The following is a 20,506-nucleotide window of genomic DNA, read 5'->3' on the forward strand; positions in this document are numbered from 1 at the left end:
TCCAGTTTTGTTGAGGACTTTTTCACAGTTAAACCTAAATAGAGTATGATAAGTAACCCTTTACTGAAAAGAGACATACACACATGATTACATCATTTATTTTTTGTTTAATAAAAAAAAAAAAATGAAATGAATGAATTAGTTGCTGCGAGTACAATGCTTGAAAATGTACAGAAATAGAATGATAGGATTCAGGTTAGCACTGAATATCAGCTGAACATACTATGGACTGACGAATCAACCTTTTCGGTCTTACTGCTGTGTCGACTGCAGAGGGACCAAATAAAAACAGACACACTAAATATTAAGAGCCCAATTGCACCATTGTGGGTCAATAATAATGACGCTTTCATGGACTGGAAAAAAAACAACATAAAAAAATTGAAAGACATTTGGGGGTTAAATTCTTCTTTCTTAGGGCCAGACTTTTCCACATGGAAATAAAACATTTGATGTCTGAATCACACTGTTTTTATCTACTCACCGATATGCCGAGAGAGGCTCAGGTGAAGGCTCAGGTGAAGTTTTAGAGTCCTCACATCACTCCAAGGGGAGAGGAAGTAGCAACACAACTCCACCTAATGCAGGCTTACGGCGCCCCAGATTCGACATAAAAAGTTGTTTGGAAAAATGTTATTTGAACTCTGTTTTTAGCCTCATTGTAGCCTGTAGCTCTAACTGCCTCTCTGGGCACCACGCTCACATTTGTGCGCTTGCGCAAGAGCGTGAGACATGGGCACCACGTTCATGTGTGTTCACGTGCTTTCGCTGGTCCCGCGTGCAAGAGCGCAAACATGAGCGTGTTTTTTTTTTTTTTTTTTTTTTATGTCGGGGCTTCAGGACACTTGGATCACTACAGATGAGCAGTATGGAGATATTTTGTGGTTTCAATTATGTGTTTTTGGACATTTGAATCTGGGGCGCCGTCAGCCTGCATTAGGTGGAGTTGTGTTGCTACCCACTCTCCCCTTGGATCTCCGCAAGTGTTGTGAGGACTCTAAAACTTCACCTGAGCCTCCATCGGCATATGGGTGAGTAGATAATGGCTGAATTTTCATTTTTGGGTGCGTTATCCCTTTAACATGTCGGTGTTGTTTTTTTCAAATGCTCTAGGATTTTTATTTTTATTTATTTTTATATTTTTTTTGCACAATAACTTTAATATTTAATGTGTGTGTCGAATGATAATTGTAGTTGATTCCATTATAATTTATCTTGTGTTTGGAGACACAAGTGCTCTTGTATCTTTGGAAGATGCAAAATCAAAGTCGACTCCTCCACTAATGACATCCCTTGATTCATGAAATAGTCAGTCTGAATTGATAACACTTGGCATCATCTCCACCCATACACAGATATTTTTCAGATTTCACGACACGGTGCTCCAGCAGATTAAACAGATTGATGGATATGTGTCACATCGGACCAATGTTGCAGAACCACAATCATTTATCATAAACCACGGAAAGATAAATTCTCTCCGAGATCTGAACGTATCTGAAACTTTTCACCCTGCAGGCCTCTCATCAAGCTGAGCATATCGTGGCGTAAGAATGGCGTGTTGGTGACCAGCGGTCTGAGCGACTTCAACCGCAGGCTGACCATTCTCAGTCCCGTGGTGAGCGACGCCGGCTTCTACGAGTGCGAGGCCATTCTCCGCAGCAGCAGCGTGCCCTCAGTCAGTGCTGGCGCTTATCTGCACGTACTGGGTAAGAATTATAAGCTGAAATGTGCTCTTGTCTGTCCCCAGTTATTATTCCTGAGCACCTGCAGCAGGACTGTTGACATCCTGCCTTAAACATGCACATTTGCAGGTGATAGTATCTTCCCATTACAACTGTTGCCACTTTGGTTCTTCAGTATTTACACAAACTCAGACACCATTCCCAGGCCCTGATGTGAATGTCTACCTATCACCGCGTCTGTGCAGGTTTAATTAGACGCTGCATTGCGAGTTGTATTGTTACAGTGGACCCTGAGGACAGAAACACATATGAGAGTGAAAGCACAAACATTAAGGAAATCCACATCCAAATGAGCCGTGATGGGAAAGCTTCGGTATCTTTGCCGCTGCTAAGTCAAAATAGGTTCATCATTCTTTCCTCTCATGTTTTGTTTGTGTTTTGGTATTTGCAGCACTTATCTTAATGTTTGTGCTTTTGCCTTTTTGTATAATATGTTTGGATATTTTTAGTGTTTCAGGATTTGGAGCACATTTTCAGTGAGTGTTTTCACTCTCTTTCTTTTGGTCTGTGAATTTCACCATGATTTCTTTTTCAGACCTTTTTATGATGCACAAGGTAAAGAGAAAATGATGCGATTAGTCATAAGGCATAATCGGTGTATGTGCTTTCATATGGCAACCCAAATAAAAGACATTCTATTTCCATTGAGCTACATACATCAGCTAATGTTTGAGAGTAAACGCAGCATTTAGGTTTGCGAGTTCAAACAAAAGAGCTGGTATGAAAATGATATAAAGACTACTAGTGGCAAAGTTATGGCTGTGAAGTCATGAGGCGGTGAGGCTAAAGTGTTATTGATTTAAAAAGGGAGGAAGCTAATGGTTGGCCTCAAGAAACTGTTTAATAGCATTGCTTGAGTCACTCTCATTCCATCCCACTGAAACACTTTAATGTTTTCAAGGTTGTGATGTGATTCAAAGGACTAGGTGTGGTGAACTTTTCCCTTGATGTAGCCAACTGAGCCTTTCCTCCCCCCATCAGTTTGAGAGATACATTAAAAACCGTATGTTTGCCAATTACTGATTTCTGAATCAGACTACTGTAAGATGACATTATTTTTTACCTGCTCTATTAGTAGTCTGCACCATTAGCAATACTTTTCAAAGCAAAAATGTATTTAAAGAATTACTTCAGCCCCTAAATGACTATTTGTATATCAGTTACTCACTTTGAATCCCTCCAGCGAAGGAAGGATCCAGAAATGGAGAAAATTCTCACTGAATTTAAGTAAAAAGGGGGTCGCATCTAATAACAGCAAAACTGATAACTTGTGCGGTATGTCCAAGGGTGCTTTCAGACCTAGAGTTGTCTTGCTTTGGTCTGAATCAGGGACTAATTTTGTTTCAAAGCTGCATTATTGCCTAGAGTTGGTTCGTGTTCTCACAGCAGCATTTACAAGCGGACCAGATCAAATGCCTTGTGTGAGAAAGTTGCTCTTGATTGGTCAGAATTTCCATGTGGGAAAATCCAGGAAGTAAAGCAAACGTTGAAGAAGAGTACACTTGCAAGATAAATGTGACACTTTCTAATGTCACAATGGAGGGACAACTACGCAGGTTGATTTTAGCGCTGCTCATCGTGGACTATATTGCTGTCATTGTTCATTTTAGTCAAACCATACAGTTTGAAAACGAGGCGCGGCTCCAACTAGAAAACAATGTTTTGATGCATTGGATGTGCTGAATGTGCATATTAAGGCAGTACAGGAGGAGGTGCACATTAATAATCCTCCAGGACTGTAACATGCTCATGTTTAACCCAAACAATGTGTCATGTGACTGCAGTTGGTTCACATCCAGGTCGGAACACATTCTCACCACAAACGAACTGCACTACAGTTCATTTGTAACCTGACTGAGACCCCCTCTTCAAGAAGGTCTCTGTCCAGTTGCTTTGGTGCGCACCTGAGTGTGATTGCTGTGTTCACACCTGCCCAAACGAACCACACTTAGGGGGCAAACGAAGTTGAGTTCGATTGAACCAAACCCAAACAGGGCAGGTGTGAAAGTCTCATTTATCCATTTGTATCTTAAGAACTTCCCAGACGCCCTTTCCAATGGGGAACTGAACTAAAAGTGAAACTTAGCTATGCTCACTTCTGAACCATTTTCGGATTCTTCATTCATGGAGGCATGCGAGAAAAACATTTTCTTCACAAATTTGCAACACAGAATGAGGTCATCTGGGGGATGAGGTGGCTTTATCTCTTTATCCTCTATCCATCAATTATAGGTGCTGTCAGTTATTTTTTAAAGATCTCACACAGTGTCACTGAGGTACTCGGGATGATTACAGTTGCAGGTTTGCAGTTTTGCTTCTTATTTTATCAATATGTCATCTTGTCTTTTCTTTTCACTTCGTCCCTCAGAACCTCCGCAGTTTATCAAGGAGCCTGAGAAACACATCACGGCTGAGATGGAGAAGGTGGTGGACATTCCCTGTCAGGCACGAGGTCAGCAGTGTTTACGAATATGTGTGCGTTTTAGTACAAGAATGTCAAAGCTTAATTAGTAATTCCTGTCAGAATACTCAAAGGATTAACTATCATTGGAGATATTTTATTTCTTTAATGATAAACTGAAACATGTCTGTTAACCCCACCCACACTCTGCCTCTGCAGGAGTGCCCCAGCCAGACATTGTGTGGTACAAGGATGCTTTGCCCATCAACCCAGTGAAGATGCCCAGGTACAGGGTGCTGGTGGGAGGCAGCCTTCAGGTCAACGGCCTTCTGCCCGACGACACCGGGATGTTCCAGTGCTTTGCCAGAAATTTGGCAGGAGAAGTTCAGACCAACACATACCTGGCTGTTACCAGTGAGTGCTCCAGCAGCTCTTTAGGAAATTGTTTTACAGATAATTACTGTTATTAAAGTACAATGTGTTTTGTGTAAGCTCAGAATGAACCTTTTTTTTTCCCCCTGCAGAATAGTGTTAAATCGTTACACAGCTCTCTCAAGCCCCTTGTCAGATTCAGAAAAGACCACGTGTAATTGCTTTTTAAAAATGGAAAGCGATTCCAACCTGTAAGTAGGGACGAGAGCAGCAGCAATTTTGTGTTTTAAATGGAATTCTGTCAACTCCCGTAATTTCTGCTTCCAAAATTACTGCAACTTAATTGACAGAAGATAACACAAATGTCATTTTTCATCAGAATTCAGGAAAACCACAACAATTTTTTCTCCACAAAGAGGTCAAGGAAAATGTTAGTCTTTAGACATGGTTTTGGCTCCAGCAGTGGTACTACCAGTTTGTTTGTCCACCCTTTATTATCTCATGCGTGTGTTTGTGTATTTGTCTGTCAGTAGCTAATCTCACAAATTACTGGACCCATCAGCGTAATATTTTTTGTGACCATTTATGACTGTATGCTCAAGGACATCTGGTGGTTGTGGCGACTTGCAATTTAAAAACAATGTGTGTATATATATATATATATATATATATATATATATATATATATATATATATATATATTTCATTGACTGCTCTTTTTTATACTGTCACCGACTGCTTACTCCTCACTCTTCTTGAGCAGCCGATAGGGGCCAAAAATTATCAACAAAATCACACAGCAAAAGGCTAAAAACAGGCTTTATGAGGTCTGTTGCAGGCCATATTTTAGCCTGTGGCATGGCCCAAAAATTACTGACATCCATAGAAAAGTTTGGTCTCTTTTTGAACAGGAGCATCTGGAGGTTAATTTCATACCATATCAGGTATGAAATGGTATGAAATGATATGGTATGACCCTTCAAAGTTATGACAATACAAGATCAAGAAATCCCCAATTTTGTTATCTTCGCCACCATCTTGACTGTAAAGCCCAGTTCAGACCAAAGATTTGCAACAAGACGAGTTGAAACAGGCAGCTACTTGCAATGTGCCATTCTGCAACGTTCTAAAAACCTGCCGGTTCACACCAATACAACTAGATGAGACGGTGTATCATCTCTATGCAACAACTCTCTGTACTTCCGTTCCGATTTGCAGCTTTTCAGGTTTATTTTGTGGCTGAATATAATTTGTAGCTTCTTAAAACATGAATGAGGATAGCGATAGTGAGATACTGGCTACAGTTGCATTTGTAGTAGTGATGAAACGGTGGAAAACATATAACAAGCATCAGATGGACTGTATTCATAATAAATACGCCACAATAATATAAGTAAGCAGTACTAAATTGGTTAGTCAGTGAGAATGTGTGTGTGGGGCATAAGCACATATAGCGAGCAGCACCAGCAACACACCGTCCAACACCGGAGCACCTGCTGCAGCAAGTAAACACGCCGTCTGCGGTCATGTTGACTTGACCAGCAGACTTCACAACAGGCTGATTGGCTGTTGAAACAGGTGACGTGCCTTATGTTCTAAAACCAGGTGATTTGAGTTGCAGGTGACACCATCAGCCGGCTTGAGTTGAGCTCAGACGGCCAGTTCACACCGCTGCAACTTTCCTCTGTAACGTTCTAAAATGGTTTAGTCTTGTCGGGAATCAGTGGTCTGAACTGGGCTTTAGGGAGCCGGTTTATTTCACCATTGTCATGCATACACACTGGACACCTCAGACACATCTGCACGTTATTGAGAGCACTTTTCTAGTTCTAGTCAGAAATATCTCAACTATTATCAGATGGATTTCTTACAATCGTTCATGGTCCACAGAGGTTGTAGCCAAACAGCAGTTATGTGGAGGTCATCAAAAACACAGCAGCAACAAACAAACAAATCTACAGATGTACCTGAAACTGCTCATATATGGCAACAATAGAACATCTACTCATCTCTCAAGGACCCCACGTGCTGCTATATAAACTACTGTGATCAATTCAACAAACACTAAACTGGGGACTTAAAATCTGAATGAAAGCTGGTTGCTCCATATTTTGGTCAAAATGTAGAAAAATCACAAAGAATTTTTCTTACAAGAGAAATACTCTTACACTTACTGGCACTTCCTTCTCTTGTTTCTAACAGAAATGTTACACAATGGAGATATTTTTAATCTGACAGGACTGTGACAGCAGCACAGCAGTGTTTTCATAATGTAATTGAGGTGTTGTAGTCAGGTGACAGTATTGACAGAGATGAGATTCAGAGCCAATCAAGCAGCACTAATTAACTGAACATATCTTGGAGAAAATGTGTGCAGGACTTGTGCATGTTTGTTCTGCAAGAACATGTCTAATTAGTTTTTCCAGAAATATAAAACTTTATTTGCAGTCTGTGAGTTGCTGAAAACTGTTTTACCGACATTACTTGGACTTTGTTCTATAAACTAACCTAACTAATCAGCCTGATTAAGTTTACATTACTACAGAAAAAGTCAACCTAAGTCTAACACCTGAATGACGTAATTTGTAGATGTTAATCCGAAGCCAGGATTAACATCTAGCCAGAACAGACATATTCAAAGGTGCCAAAGCTGGCCATGTGGACACACAGCGGCTTCTACCTGGTCCAAAAACTGTGTCACACTGCAGACTAGGGCTGCCTCCTAATAGTAGGGGTGTAAATCACCAGCTTCATCACAATACAATATTATATCGATTTGTTTGGATGACGATACGATGTCTGCCGATATCACAAAGTCTGTCACGATACAATTTCGATTTGATTCAATTCAGGAGCTTGCGATCGATATGACGTGTTATCATATGCCCATCTAACACAATCATTTACATCAACTCACAAAAACAACTAGAATATGATTTGACCATTTTATTTCTGAGCTCTTCCAGGTATCAGGCATTTAAATGAAAAACAGTATTCTTCTGTAACAAAAAATAATAAAAATAGACCTGTTCACTAAAGTCTCACATTTCTCATGTTTAAGTGGATTTCAAAATAAAGGTGTATCTTTAAGATGACGATATGGATCAATGTTTTCATTTTGCATTGATGTAATCGGATCGTTAATCAATAAATCAATGTATCGATGTGGATCGATGTATCGTTACACCCCTACCTAATAGTCAACCAAATGTTAGTCGACCAGAAAGGTCATTAGCCGCTAAGATTTTATTGGTCACTTAGTCAAAGAAACAAAAAACAAACAAACATGAAACTCTATTAGGAGCTGCGCCTTGTCAAAATAGATCAAAACTTCTATGACTGGACCATGAGGGAATTCATGTCAGGTTACAAACCACTCACAGCCAACAGATATCTTTCCCTTCTTCTGTAAATATTCAGTCTTTACATCTGTCCCACAGACGACAGGCCTACACACTTACAAAGAGCGCCAAGAGCCCGACATTGCTTTTTCCAGGCGGTTAAAGATGCAGCATGTGTACGGCCTCTAATTTCCAGGGCTGGTACCTGCAGTTATTCCACAGGCTAGTTAATAACATGTCGGGCAGGAAATCCAAAGTGTGGGATCATTTTGAGAAGGTGAAGGACAAACCCAAGGTGATATGTAAACTCATCTTCATTGGTCAACTACAAACATGACGTATCATCTGAAACATGGAAGTAGCTACATGCCCATTAGCCCACAGCGTCATTAATAGGCGGCTCGCTCAGTGTGTGACGTGCACTTGTAGATAAAATATAGGCCTATATTAATGAAGGCCACTAGTTGACTAATGGCCCTAAATGAATTTTCCTAGTCGACCACTAGGAAAAAAGGTCTTTGGACAAAACTTCCTTTCAGACTTGAGGATGCAGCTGACTGATGGTAACACAGCACTTACTCTCGATATGTGGACAGATGATTACCATAAAATTGGTAATCTTTGTGTCACTTTGTATTACATCAACAAGTGGGAGCTGACTGAGCGAGTGCTTTGGACATCTGAATGGAGCAGTGCATCACACAAAACAGCGTAACAGCAAAACCTTGTGTTTAATCACAGGTCTGGCTGTGGGACTGACATTAATGGGGGTCAGGGCGGGTCAGAATTTGACTTGGAGGTAATTACGGGTAACAGTTCGGTTCTGGTAGTGAACCTTGGGGGTAGGTTTGTAAAACTGGACCCGTGCAGGACTCTGCAATGTGCCACTGCTAGATTTCGACAAATCCCTGGTTATTTTACCCTCGCTGTGCATCTGTTTGGCGAGTACTGGCATTTGATTTTCTTCATGTGGCCTCAGTTCCTGCTGCCTTCACTCCACGCTGCACCACTTTATCAGATTCATGATATTCTCTCTCAGTAACTCAAGGCCAGAACACGCCACTGCCGAACAGCTTGCGTCAAAACAGTTGCCCCTGTTATTTTCTATGTATGTTGTACAACCCCCACACCAGTAGCAAGGCATGAGCCTGCGCTTGTGGATGTGCCACCCCACGACACTTCACACCACTGTCCTATTTCCAGCCTCGGAGCCCCTGAAAAAAACACATTTTTCCCCCGCTCGCTCTCCGCTTGTACACCCCGGCTCTCATAGCAGCTCTTCTTCTCTGCTCCCGTGGCAGTTCAGCTCCTCTCCTCACCTCTTGCTGTTGCTGTCTCTCGTGTGTGTCAGAGAACGGATGAGGAGAGACTAGTTGTTGAGGTGGAGATATATCCAAAGCTATAGGACCCACAGTTCCATCATTATAAAGACAATGGCAAAAAAGATTCTGCCTAGGAAGCCACAGCTCTGGAGACTGGGTTAGAAATCACGTTAAAGCAATAAGTGTCCACCCATGATTTTAAGGTCATGCAGAGGTGAAGGAGGTAAAATGTGCGTGGTCTTCTGTTGACGTGCTGCAGAATGACACACGTCATATGCCGGCAGTGTGTTTTCAGCCTCACCCCTCCACCCCTGTCTGTCTCTTTCTCTCACTGACACTCTCTCCTCCTCATCTCTCTCTTCCCTCCAGATCTCATCTTATCATCTCCCGTTCCCTCTACACATTCATGTCCCCACTTCTCCTCCTGTCCTTCTCCCCGTGTCCTTCCATCAACACTGCTGCCACGACAAACCTCTCGGGAGTGATACAGTTTCTGTCATTCTGTAAAAGCTTTGATTTATTGCATGTCACAAATAGTGATTTTAGTTATCTACATATTGCCCTCTCTTTCTGTGCTCCTCCCTCAGTCATTTTCCTTCCTCCTCCTCCTCCTCCTCCTCCTTTATCCGCTATCGCTGCGGGTGCAAAAAATAGACGGGCAGCAGACAGTCGTGGCTGTGTCAATCCGTGAAGAATTAGTGGCACAAAGCGCCGACTAAACGCTGAGATGCAGCAGGCTGGCGCTTACAGGAAATACGTTTGAAGAGGGGTTTTGCCACTGACATTTATTCTCTCACCTCTATAACCCTCTTACCTTCTCCTCTCCACTGTACTGAGCTCTCTCTTTATTCTGCGTGTGTGCAATTGTCTCCCCTCAGGCATTGCCCCGAACATCACAGCCGGACCCTCAGACAGCACTGTGATCGACGGCATGTCAGTCATCCTGCACTGCGAGACCTCTGGAGCCCCAAGACCGGCTATCACCTGGCAGAAAGGTCTCTGTTACACACATGCATGCATACACACCTAGGGATTATGATGTCTGTTATCTTTTACACGTGGGACTGTATTCTGCCGTGGCTTAACAAATAAAGCCTGATTGGATTCCATGTTTGGATCTCAATAGAAGATCAGGAAAATACCGTCCTTGTTTCTCCTCACCATCCCCCTCCTTTTCTAATCTGGCCCTGAAAGCCTCATTTTCTCTTTTTCTGTCTATTTATGTGCCTCTGTCCTCACCTGTTTCCTTCTCTTCTACCTCTTTGTACACCTAAGGTGAGCGTGTGTTGGCCAGCGGTTCGGTCCAGCTGCCCAGGTTCACCCTGCTCGAGTCAGGTAGCCTGCTAATCTCCCCCTCACACATCTCAGATGCCGGGACCTACACTTGCATGGCGAGCAACTCCAGAGGCATCGATGAGGCGTCCGCTGACCTCGTGGTCTGGGGTGAGTGTGCAGGGTCGAACGCACAAGACCTTTCATATCCTTTTAAAAACACACATGCCTGATGTTGTGTGTTGTCAGTGCCCAAGCAAACCTTCCTAATCAATCCCATGTGGCAGAAAACAGGAAGCTAACAGTGGTGGGGTTTTATTGAGAGTCATATGTGTTTAGCAGAGGTTGTGAAAAGAGGTCATGGTGTATAATAATAAAGCTGCACTCAATTCCTTCAGATACAAAAGTGCTCTTCTGTGCAAGTTCAGAGTCATCATCGAGGTGTTTTCTGCAAGAAGCCATCAAGAAACAAAATAGCAGCATGTCATTTCAACTGAAATGAGTTTTCTGAAATGTGTTTGTCACGTTGTTGTTTTTCAAGCAGACTTCTTCTCAGGAGGACATTCTGCAGGCTGTTTTCTCTTACTTAGTTTCCTCATTTCTGTCTCCCTCCATCTTCTTTTTGTCTCCACAGCTCGCACCCGAATTACCACCCCCCCACAGGACCAGAGTGTTATCAAAGGGACTAAAGCCATTATGACCTGTGGAGTCACACATGACCCCAGTGTAACCGTCAGGTAAGGATACATTCACAAACATAGGGGTTGCTATATTCATATAGAGCCGTATGGCACTTTGCTAATCTTAAGTGTTATATCGTAGGCAACTGGACTTGTTTGAGTTTCTTTATGACATTTCGGTTCTCATCCAAGAGGCTTCTTCATTGTACATCTCAAGGGAAAGGTACTTTCTTTCGAGGTCAGCAATGTTCACAACTTGGCCAGAGAAGACGGATGGTTTGAAAGAGGCGTGAAAGAAGCCATCTATGTCAAACTGGATCAACCATCGTTAAACAGAGGAGGTGGCCCTACGACACCACTTACCACCCACCTACAATGCAGTCTTGGGATCCTTCCTCAGACGACTTCACACCCATTCACGCCTGGACCCATCTAACCCTAACGACACACATGATGACTACGCACCAGTCCGTTAGAACTGAAGAAGCCTCTTGAATGAGAGGCGAAACATCTTCAAGCAAGTCAAGCAAGTCCAGTTGCCTACGATATAGCACTTAAGATTACCGTGACCTGGATGACTGAGAATCTTCACCGACATGGCACTTTGCTAGAAAAGATGGAGTGTCTGTGACTCAGAGGTAGAGTAGGTTGTCTACCAATTGGAAGATCAGCGGTTTGATCTTTGGCTCCTCCAGTCCACATGTCTAAGTATCCTTGGGCAAAATACTGAACCCCAAATTGCTCCTGATGTTTGTTTCAGCGGTGTGTGAGAGCGTGTGAATGGTTACTAAGAAGTGTGAATGGGTAAATGTGACATGTAGTGTAAAAGTGCTCAGAGTGGTGCAATAGAAGTGAAGTACATGTAACATTTTATATTTAAAGTGCTTAATATTAAAAGAGGACAGCAATAGAGGAAAGTATAGACAATATGAAAGAAACAAAGAGACGTTACAGTTGGTAGGTTCTGAACAAGCTTCAACCTCCAGGGCTGAAAAAAGGAAGCCGATGCAGAAGTGCCAAAAACTGCAGTTCCTCGAATGTCCACTTGAGGCTGGCTCCTAAACCTAGTCCTTTCACGTAGACCCCCATGTTGAAATGCTCCACTTTACAGCAGAAATAAACATGTTTACAACCTGAAACAAAAAACACTTGTGGTTGTGACATCCATGAGAACTGTATGGGGGGGTGAATTTTTATGTAACTCACCCACTTACATTTTATTAAAGCTATGCACAATAAAGGGTTTAGGTGTCACCACAGTCTGTGAGTCAGATCCTCCCTTCACTCTTCCATAGCACCACCCTCTCATTCAAATGTGGTTACTTCTGGCTTCCCAAATCCAAGATGGTAATGGCCTTGAGGCTTCAAATAGAAAGTCCGAAAACCAGTAGTTGGCATCATTCTGGACTATGTCTATTATTTTTAGAGCTGCTTTTCGGTAGGATAAGTCTGGCACTATTTTTGATTTTTCTTTGTGTCAGCAGATGAAAAGACCAAAACCAGCAATGTGTTACTCTGTCTCTCAATTATTAAAGGTATACTATGCAGAAATTGTGACGTGAAAGTCAGCCCAGGAGTCCTTGACTTTCTCTTGGATGCCTGTTGCTTATGGTCTGTCACTGCTACCTTTTTAGAAAGTCCAGGGTTTCACTTTGATTTATTTGTGGCAGCCTGCCACGATTAAAACATCTGCCGTCACATTTTGATTTTCTATTTTGGAGCTGGACTGTTTATTACTGTTTATTTATTGCACCACGCTTTCTGGGCACAGACGGAGCAGCAGAACGTCAGGCGCAGTGAAAGTGAAACTTAAACTTTAATTGCTGGTCCTTTCATCCATCCATCTATCTGATCTGTTCAGTCCTGGTCGGATCAGCTAATCCGTGTTCCACCCTGTGACTCAAAACCACTCAAACTGCTGCTGAGAAAAAAGGATGAAGAAGTCTTTCTGTGCTGTGTTCACTGACCTGCAAAAATATGCGAATTTAGAGAGGGGACACAGACTGATACAAGAGGACACACAGGCAAGAAAGGAAAAAGGGAAAGTTAGCAAACCCCACATAGTGTCCCCACCTCACCTGGATGACCTCACTTACTTCAAATACAAGCAGAAGGCAGGGTCTCTACTCTAAATACATTGCCACACACTTCTAGTGGGTCATATGTGATGATTGAGAGAGTTTTCTTCTGTGTGAGTCTGTACATCGCTTTATAGGAAGGTCCTCCATAGTGTACCTTCTGTTGTTATTTTTCATGGCTAAGTTATTTTCTGCAACAGGAAGTCACTGTAGTTCTTTAGCAAAGGTTTCTCAAGGATGTGTAAATAGTGCATTTGTTGGGGACTATTTTCAGCCATGTATTTACACACATTCGGTGCATTTGTGAATATTTAGGGCCACAGGAAGGTGTGTATGGAATCGACCCACCACCCATTGTGTCTCATTGATGTGTTCTTAGCTGTTTTTGGTGGGGCTCCACAGCACAGAGGAATAAAGGCTCTGACTACACAGGCAATACTTGTTAGTAGCATACATTCATTGTTGGGTTTTGATCTTTTCATAAGATGATTTGACAACAAGAGAAAATATAAAATATTGCCAGACTTGTCCTGTAAGGGAGTCCACAATGTCCATAGATCAAAAGTCCAAAAGAAAATGAGTTTCAAAGTGATGGAGCCACAACCTCAAAGCCCACACTATCCTTTGGTTGTTTGATTTTTTTTTTTTTTTTTTTTTTTTTGAGCCGGGAGCGAGGTTCAACCAACAAACCCTGATCAACAAGCCTGCGGGTGCCTGACCATGCAGACAAATCTTAAATTGGATTCTGAATTTGATAGGGAGTCACATTTGATAGATGTCACACGAAAACAGGACCTGTTTTAAAGCCTTGCAGCTACATTCTGGTCCACTTGCAAGAGATTCAGGGGTGTCTCACTCAGGCAGGTGGAATGAGAGTTACAGTAGTCTGGATGGATCAGTCCATGGATGCGAAATCCATTTGCACATCTGGACACCTTTCTATGTATTATCCTCTACACGTCAAAGCAATAAAGCACAGTTGTTGAGCCATTACAGCCTACAGATCTGTTAGTGAAGATGCTTCATCATTAGTTATGATTTGCTGTACTGTTGTCTACACCTTTGGTTTGTTAATTAGTCATTTGCTACCCTGAGCACAAAGTATTTATTATTTAACTCTGTCTATCTTATTCTGTGCGGCTTCTATCCTCCAGCTCCCTCCCAGGAATGCTAAGCATGCCATCGAATGCACACAAACATATATATGCATGCACTGCAATGTAAGGACTCTTCAAACACAGAAAGCGTGAACGTCTACTTATGATCTAGACGTTCAGTTTGTACAAAAGCAAACACCTACGCATGAGAAAAGCCTTTGTCTGCCACTGTTGTGCCTGTGTGTCATGAGAAGACAGTTGTTCTCAAACATCTCCAGCTTGCAACACACAGACGTTCACTGAACTCCAAGCTTGGAGCCGACATCCGCAGCGATCAATAGACCATTCTGTCCCTTTCTGCTCAGAAGGGAAGGCTACATCTGACGCCACATTTGAGCTGTGCAGTTTTGATGAGTGTGAATTCGGCGTTTGATATGCAGCCGTCAGCCGCTATGATATGCATGCAGGGCAGCTCTGATGGCGGGTTTGAAGAGACAGAGAGGAGAAAGATGAAATACTTCGCTAATAACATATTCTTCTCGGATTGTGGTGGAATAAAAGGCGAGCCAAACCTCAGATTACTCATTGCTTTACTGTCAAAAAGAGTTAACCCGCCATCTGAAGCTGACATGCATGTGTACATCATAGTTCACGTCCCAGCAGGCGGTAGCTAAGTGATGCAAGCCGGGTGCTGGAAATCTGGTAGAAACTGTTTTTGATGGGTTTGTTCATGCTTTTCATGTGCTTCAACATACAGTGTTATTCCATCGTGCATTTTGAGCTAATTTCATGCAGTTGTGTCTCATTTTGTGGCAGCCACAGAGAATACTTGTTTGTTCAGTTTCAAGCTTCTTCTAAAACTCACACCATATTTAGTTGGAACACACCACTTAGTTATTTCTGTCCATTATTCAACTGTCTAACATGTATAAGCTCTACAACTCTGATAGTGTACTATTCCCTCCCTGGTGGCACTTTCCCCTCTTTCCCTCCTTCTCAACCCTCTGGAGCCAGAGAGAGGTGCCTGTCAGGCCCACATGAGTCAGGTCGGCCTTCTAGTGGACACTCAATTCTGACCACGTTACAAATGTGTACGCTCTAACAAGGGTTTTAGGGGAGAGCATTTATACTTGTGCGGTGGTGTGTCTGTGTCACTCTTCAGTAACACCTCCAAAACACTATTCGGGGGCGTGGTTTCTGAGAAGTGTGCAAATTTTAGTTGATTCAAAACACACATTAAACACACATTAAACACACGTTAAACATGACTTAATAGAGACAATTTCAAACACAAGTACACAAATCAGCTTCACTATAACTCGCAGCATTCACAGACAAACACTTGTCTTTATCTGGACACATTTTCCCCACAAATACAACATGCTAACGTTATTAGCACACGCCGATGGCATTTTACATTGTATAAATTAGCCTAGCAGCTAGGGGACTTTTCCCCTACTCATATGAAGCCAGGGACAACAGCAACATTTAACGAAGGTAACATTACATAATTTGGCTCCATTACAACTCACAAGGTTCACTGACAAAACAACTGTCTTACACTAAAGACGTTTTCCAAACAAATATAACATGCTAACGTTATTAGCACAAGCCTATGGCATTTTACATTGTATAAATTAGCCTTGCAGCTAGGGGACTTTCCCTCTACTCATTTGAAGCCAGGGACAACAGCAACATTTAACAAAGGTAATGTTACAAAATTCGGCTCCATTACAACTCACAAGGTTCACTGACAAAACAACTGTCTTATACTAAACACGTTTTCCAAACAAATACAACATGCTAACGTTATTAGCAGAAGCCTAAAGCATTTTACATTGTATAAATTAGCCTAGCGATGAGCAGAGATTTACCCTGCTCATATGAAGCCAGGATAAATCACACACAAGACTTAAAATGCTATTTTTGTGGAGGCTTTATTGTCTTCACAATTATTGTGAATTATTGTTTCTTATCTGTGAAAGGGAAATGGTTTCAGCTCACAAGCTCACGTGTTGTTACATTTCTGGGGAGGTGCACGTCAGGCCACGGCGTAGGCTCTGCGTTAGCGTCAATCTGACACAGAAGTATGACTCCCGCATTAGGCACCCAGGATCCAGAAGTGTGTGGACCAGGAAGTACAGTGCGGCTTCCCTCCCTCCTCGAGCATGAACCAAATTCAGTGTATTTAACAGAAAAATGCTGATGCAGTGTACATATTATTTTGTTATTTTCATTCTTTAAAAGTCACCAGAATGCAGGAAACAAAGTCTCTGAAACTCAACCCCCTGTTTTAGTTCTGAAATCCTCCGTACTTTTTAGGTCATAGGTTGGCAAGTACGCACTGACTCGGCTTGTTTTCTGCTTAGCAGGTAGATGCTTGTGGTTAGCTTAGTTAGCTTGCAAAAGTATCGGCTTTCCCATTGGAACAAATGTAACATCCCCACAGTAGTATATTAGCTTGCAGTGTAGGGAGGAGGGAAGAAGTTTGTTATGTTTACAAGCAGTACTGACAAATTCTGCATGGTACACCTTTAAAGAGTTTTGGAAAACTTTAGGAGGCTCGCCCTCTTTGCCCTGTTTGAAGTTGTTGTTGCTTGAGTCCACATTTCCGAAATCTCTAAACCACAGCTGGTGAGTAATACTGGATGTTTTTTTGACTAATGGGCAAAAATGTGAATAACACCACAGCATCATTTTAGTCCAAATAAACATTTTCAGTGTGTTTAAACTGACTAGCTGATACAGTTGAAGGGGATAGGATGTAGAGGATGATGACGATGGTGATGATGTAAATGACAAAACCAACAACAGGCCAGCTGACCGATGACTTTTCATTCCAGGCACGTCTGGGAAAAAGAGGGCTCGGTGATCAACGTCCAGTCCATCCCCCGCATGCGACTGGAGGCAGATGGCACGCTCCACATCTCCCAAACCTGGTCCGGCGACATCGGAACGTACACGTGCAGAGTCACCTCCGTCGGCGGCAACGACTCCCGCAGCGCTCACCTCCGTGTCAGGTAACCACAGCAGCCGTCATCACTTGCCTGTCTTTTCTATTTTCTCCTTTTCCTTTTTCCTCTCACACTCTTGTTCCTCCCGTATTCTCCAGTGCAAAGACACAGGAAAGAACATGTTCTCTGAAGCAAGTCGATGCAGCACGCGGACACACACATACATGTGCGCACTCACACACGTGCCAGAGCCAGACACGCACGCCTACCACCACCAAACCTTTCCCCGCCATGCTGCCGGTTCTTATTTGCACCTCTGACTCATTTCCACTTAAATGACGCCTGTTTCTCCTCACCTCTCCTGTCCTCATTCTCACCCGACACACTTTCAGCCCCAGGGGAAACCCTCCTCCCACTGCCATTCGCTGTCTGTGAGACTACACACTCGTACTTACACAAACACCTCTGTATAGTTTTTGTCATCTCCAACCTACTCTACTTCCCAAACTTTGCCTGTTATTGTACACACAGTGTGTCACTGCAGGAAGGTTAGATTGAATATGAATGAGACATCTGACTTTCTATTTGCCAAACTGATGGACTGATTGTTTGTTTGTTTGTTTGTTTGTCACCCAATCAGCCGTCTGGTTGGCTGGCCGCCTTTTGTAACTTCATGAATCTGTTCATTGCTATAAGGTTTATCGATCAATCTGTCTGCGCTTATCTGAATTTATGGCTGAATGAATTAATGATCCCCAGCTTTGGCCTCATTTATTCATGTCTTTGTCTGTGCATTTTCTTCCTATCTGTCTCCTTATACCTTTCAATCCATTTCCCCCCTCCCTCCCGGTGATATCTATCTCCTCCTGTTTGCCTGTGTGTCCATCTTGACAAGGAACCATCTCTGCTGTCTTGTCTTGCCACATTTCATCACCTCTCTCACTGATATCTCTGTTATAAAACATTCAGCTTTGCTTCAGATTTGTGCGAGAGACATTCAGAGAATGTCCGATGCTCGGTAACGCTCTGTCCCTGCGGAGGATTCGCTGTGATGGGAGAGATTCTTTTATTTATCGAAGTTGTCTTGATGTTCCCTGCAGGCAGCTGCCCCATGCCCCAGAGAACCCCACAGCCGTGTTGAGCGCGTCTGAAAAAAGAGCCATCGACCTGGCCTGGGCCAAGCCTTTTGATGGCAACAGTCCCCTCATACGCTACATCCTGGAGGTTTCTGAGAACAGTAAGTCACATAATATCCAGTCTTTTCCAGTCATGCATCAATCTATTGCATCAGAGTTCAACATAACCAATGGCCCGGGGCCAGTGCGAGTCTATGCCGGGGAAGTTGATTGAATCAGTCTGAAACATGAGCTCTGTGCATCATGATTCCCTGAAATACACATGGGGAAGGCAAATTGCATTATGGGATGCGCTCTTAGCCCACTGGCCTGTTAAGCTACTATCCCACTGCACAGAAGACCCATGAACACCTGCTAACATCTGGCTTTTTTATTTAATGGGTCAATCAGCACCCACACCCAGCACTAATAACTCTGCAGTAGTCATGGGTATGTATCAGCTCCAGGAACAATCAGCTCCAATTGCCAGTGATGGAAATATGTGACCCCTGTGGGCACGCTAACTTTAGCCCCGTTGCCGGCATGATGCAGCGACACGCCACCACAAAATACCGTACATCTCCGTCTTAAGCCTAGTTCACATTACACAATTTTCACCCTGATTTTGTGTCGTGGAGACTATCGTAATCTTTTGAGTGTTCATACCTGGCAACGTGTGTTTCCTGTCAGCGGGAGTCTCGCCAACTGCGTTACGACCTGTGTGTGCACACCACAAGACTTCTCCACCGAGCCCACGCCAACAGAGCCCCAGATAATGGGGTGACGTCACCAAACTTGGAGACGACACATCGTAAAGGCATGGATTTTCTTTATTATCCTGGGTCCAAACACAGCGTGCTCCCCGTGATCCTGTGGACGCCGCCATTGTTGTTGTTGTTGCTTGCCAGCTTGTCAGTGTTGCCAGATCTTGGGAGAGAAACAAGCAACCAGGGCTATGGAAACAAGCTGAAAGAAGTGACTATCATGCGTTTAAATAACTTATTAGATGGATATATATATAGAGGAAGGTGACGTTTAGAGAGCAAGCCCAAATAAGCAATTCCACTTTAGAAACTTTCGTCTTTCTTCCGTCTTCCTGCGTGCTGACGTGGGACGTATCCCACCTCTCATTGGCTGATGCTCTTTGTCAATCGTGTCACACTTTCCCAGTTTTCTAGCATGCCAGATATCCAGTCCCAGTCGCAGACGAGGGGGCAACTTGCTCGTAGGCTTGTTCACACATGAGGACTCGTCGTGGCAGGCTATCTGCCGACTCACCTCCGACCCAAGGTGGCTCTCAAGATCCTCTGTGACGTCAAAATTGTGGTGAAAATCATGTAATGTGGCTTTGGCAACGCTCGAACTTTGTTGAAAATGTAGTGAGTACCAAGTTTGAGAGAGAGGCTGAAGAATTAGTTTTAAAACAGAAGTAACCAGCGCTCACACCTGTTTTCAGGCCTGTCCGTGACATTGGATGTGACCTGTCAGATAAAAACAACAACACACAATGGAAACAGTGTCTACCACCTATTTTTAGCAGGTTTTCCTGTGTTTAAAAACCCACATACACACTGTCACATCCTAATTTCGGTGGAAAAGGGCGATTACAGAGACGGGGCATCTTTTTTGTGTTGTCGCCAGCTGGTACTCCAAAAAAAAAAAAAAGCCAGTGAATGGGTCACACTGCCTACCTGAGCGGCACATGTGCGTCATGGAACCTCTTACTCTTCATGGAGCGTGGCTCAGCTGTGGCTCATCTCAAGATTCAGCGTGTTACCTTTTCCTCCCGTGTGACAATTGCGGTTCAAAGCAAAAATAAACAGTGAAAATCTGTTAATTTACATTACACTTCATCTTGTGAAGGGCTGGAATATGGTCTCAGTAAAAAATATAAAAATGCAAGTTACCATCAAAAATTATTAATTGTGTAGGATGTGATGTGGCACCCAGGCAATTAGCCCTTCACAGGATGGAATAAGCACAGTACACCTGAAGTATCCAAAGAGCACCTGAGTGTGATCACCTCAAGACCCAGCAGCTCATCTGCCGCATTGTCTTCACAGCAATATCACACCTTTCACAGAATGTGTCACAGATGTGAAAAAAATTATATATTTTTTAACTCAATA

The 20,506-nt window shown here is 43.0% G+C and overlaps 1 protein-coding gene across 5 annotated transcripts in view; it reads left to right on the plus strand.

Annotated features, from left to right (window-relative positions):
• Positions 1 to 20,506, plus strand: part of sdk2b (sidekick cell adhesion molecule 2b) — a 468,332-nt gene that overhangs the window by 374,628 nt on the left and 73,198 nt on the right. For all 5 annotated transcript variants that reach the window (XM_078163249.1, XM_033611150.2, XM_078163251.1 and 2 more), the window contains exons 7-14: positions 1,519 to 1,709; positions 4,114 to 4,197; positions 4,366 to 4,560; positions 10,060 to 10,176; positions 10,457 to 10,624; positions 11,088 to 11,190; positions 17,152 to 17,328; positions 18,363 to 18,499. In XM_078163249.1, the coding sequence (XP_078019375.1) occupies positions 1,519 to 1,709; positions 4,114 to 4,197; positions 4,366 to 4,560; positions 10,060 to 10,176; positions 10,457 to 10,624; positions 11,088 to 11,190; positions 17,152 to 17,328; positions 18,363 to 18,499 (1,172 nt within the window). The remainder of the gene's footprint in view (positions 1 to 1,518; positions 1,710 to 4,113; positions 4,198 to 4,365; positions 4,561 to 10,059; positions 10,177 to 10,456; positions 10,625 to 11,087; positions 11,191 to 17,151; positions 17,329 to 18,362; positions 18,500 to 20,506) is intronic.

Source organism: Epinephelus lanceolatus, chromosome 21 (genome assembly GCF_041903045.1).
Source record: "Epinephelus lanceolatus isolate andai-2023 chromosome 21, ASM4190304v1, whole genome shotgun sequence".
Taxonomy (NCBI): domain Eukaryota; kingdom Metazoa; phylum Chordata; class Actinopteri; order Perciformes; family Serranidae; genus Epinephelus; species Epinephelus lanceolatus.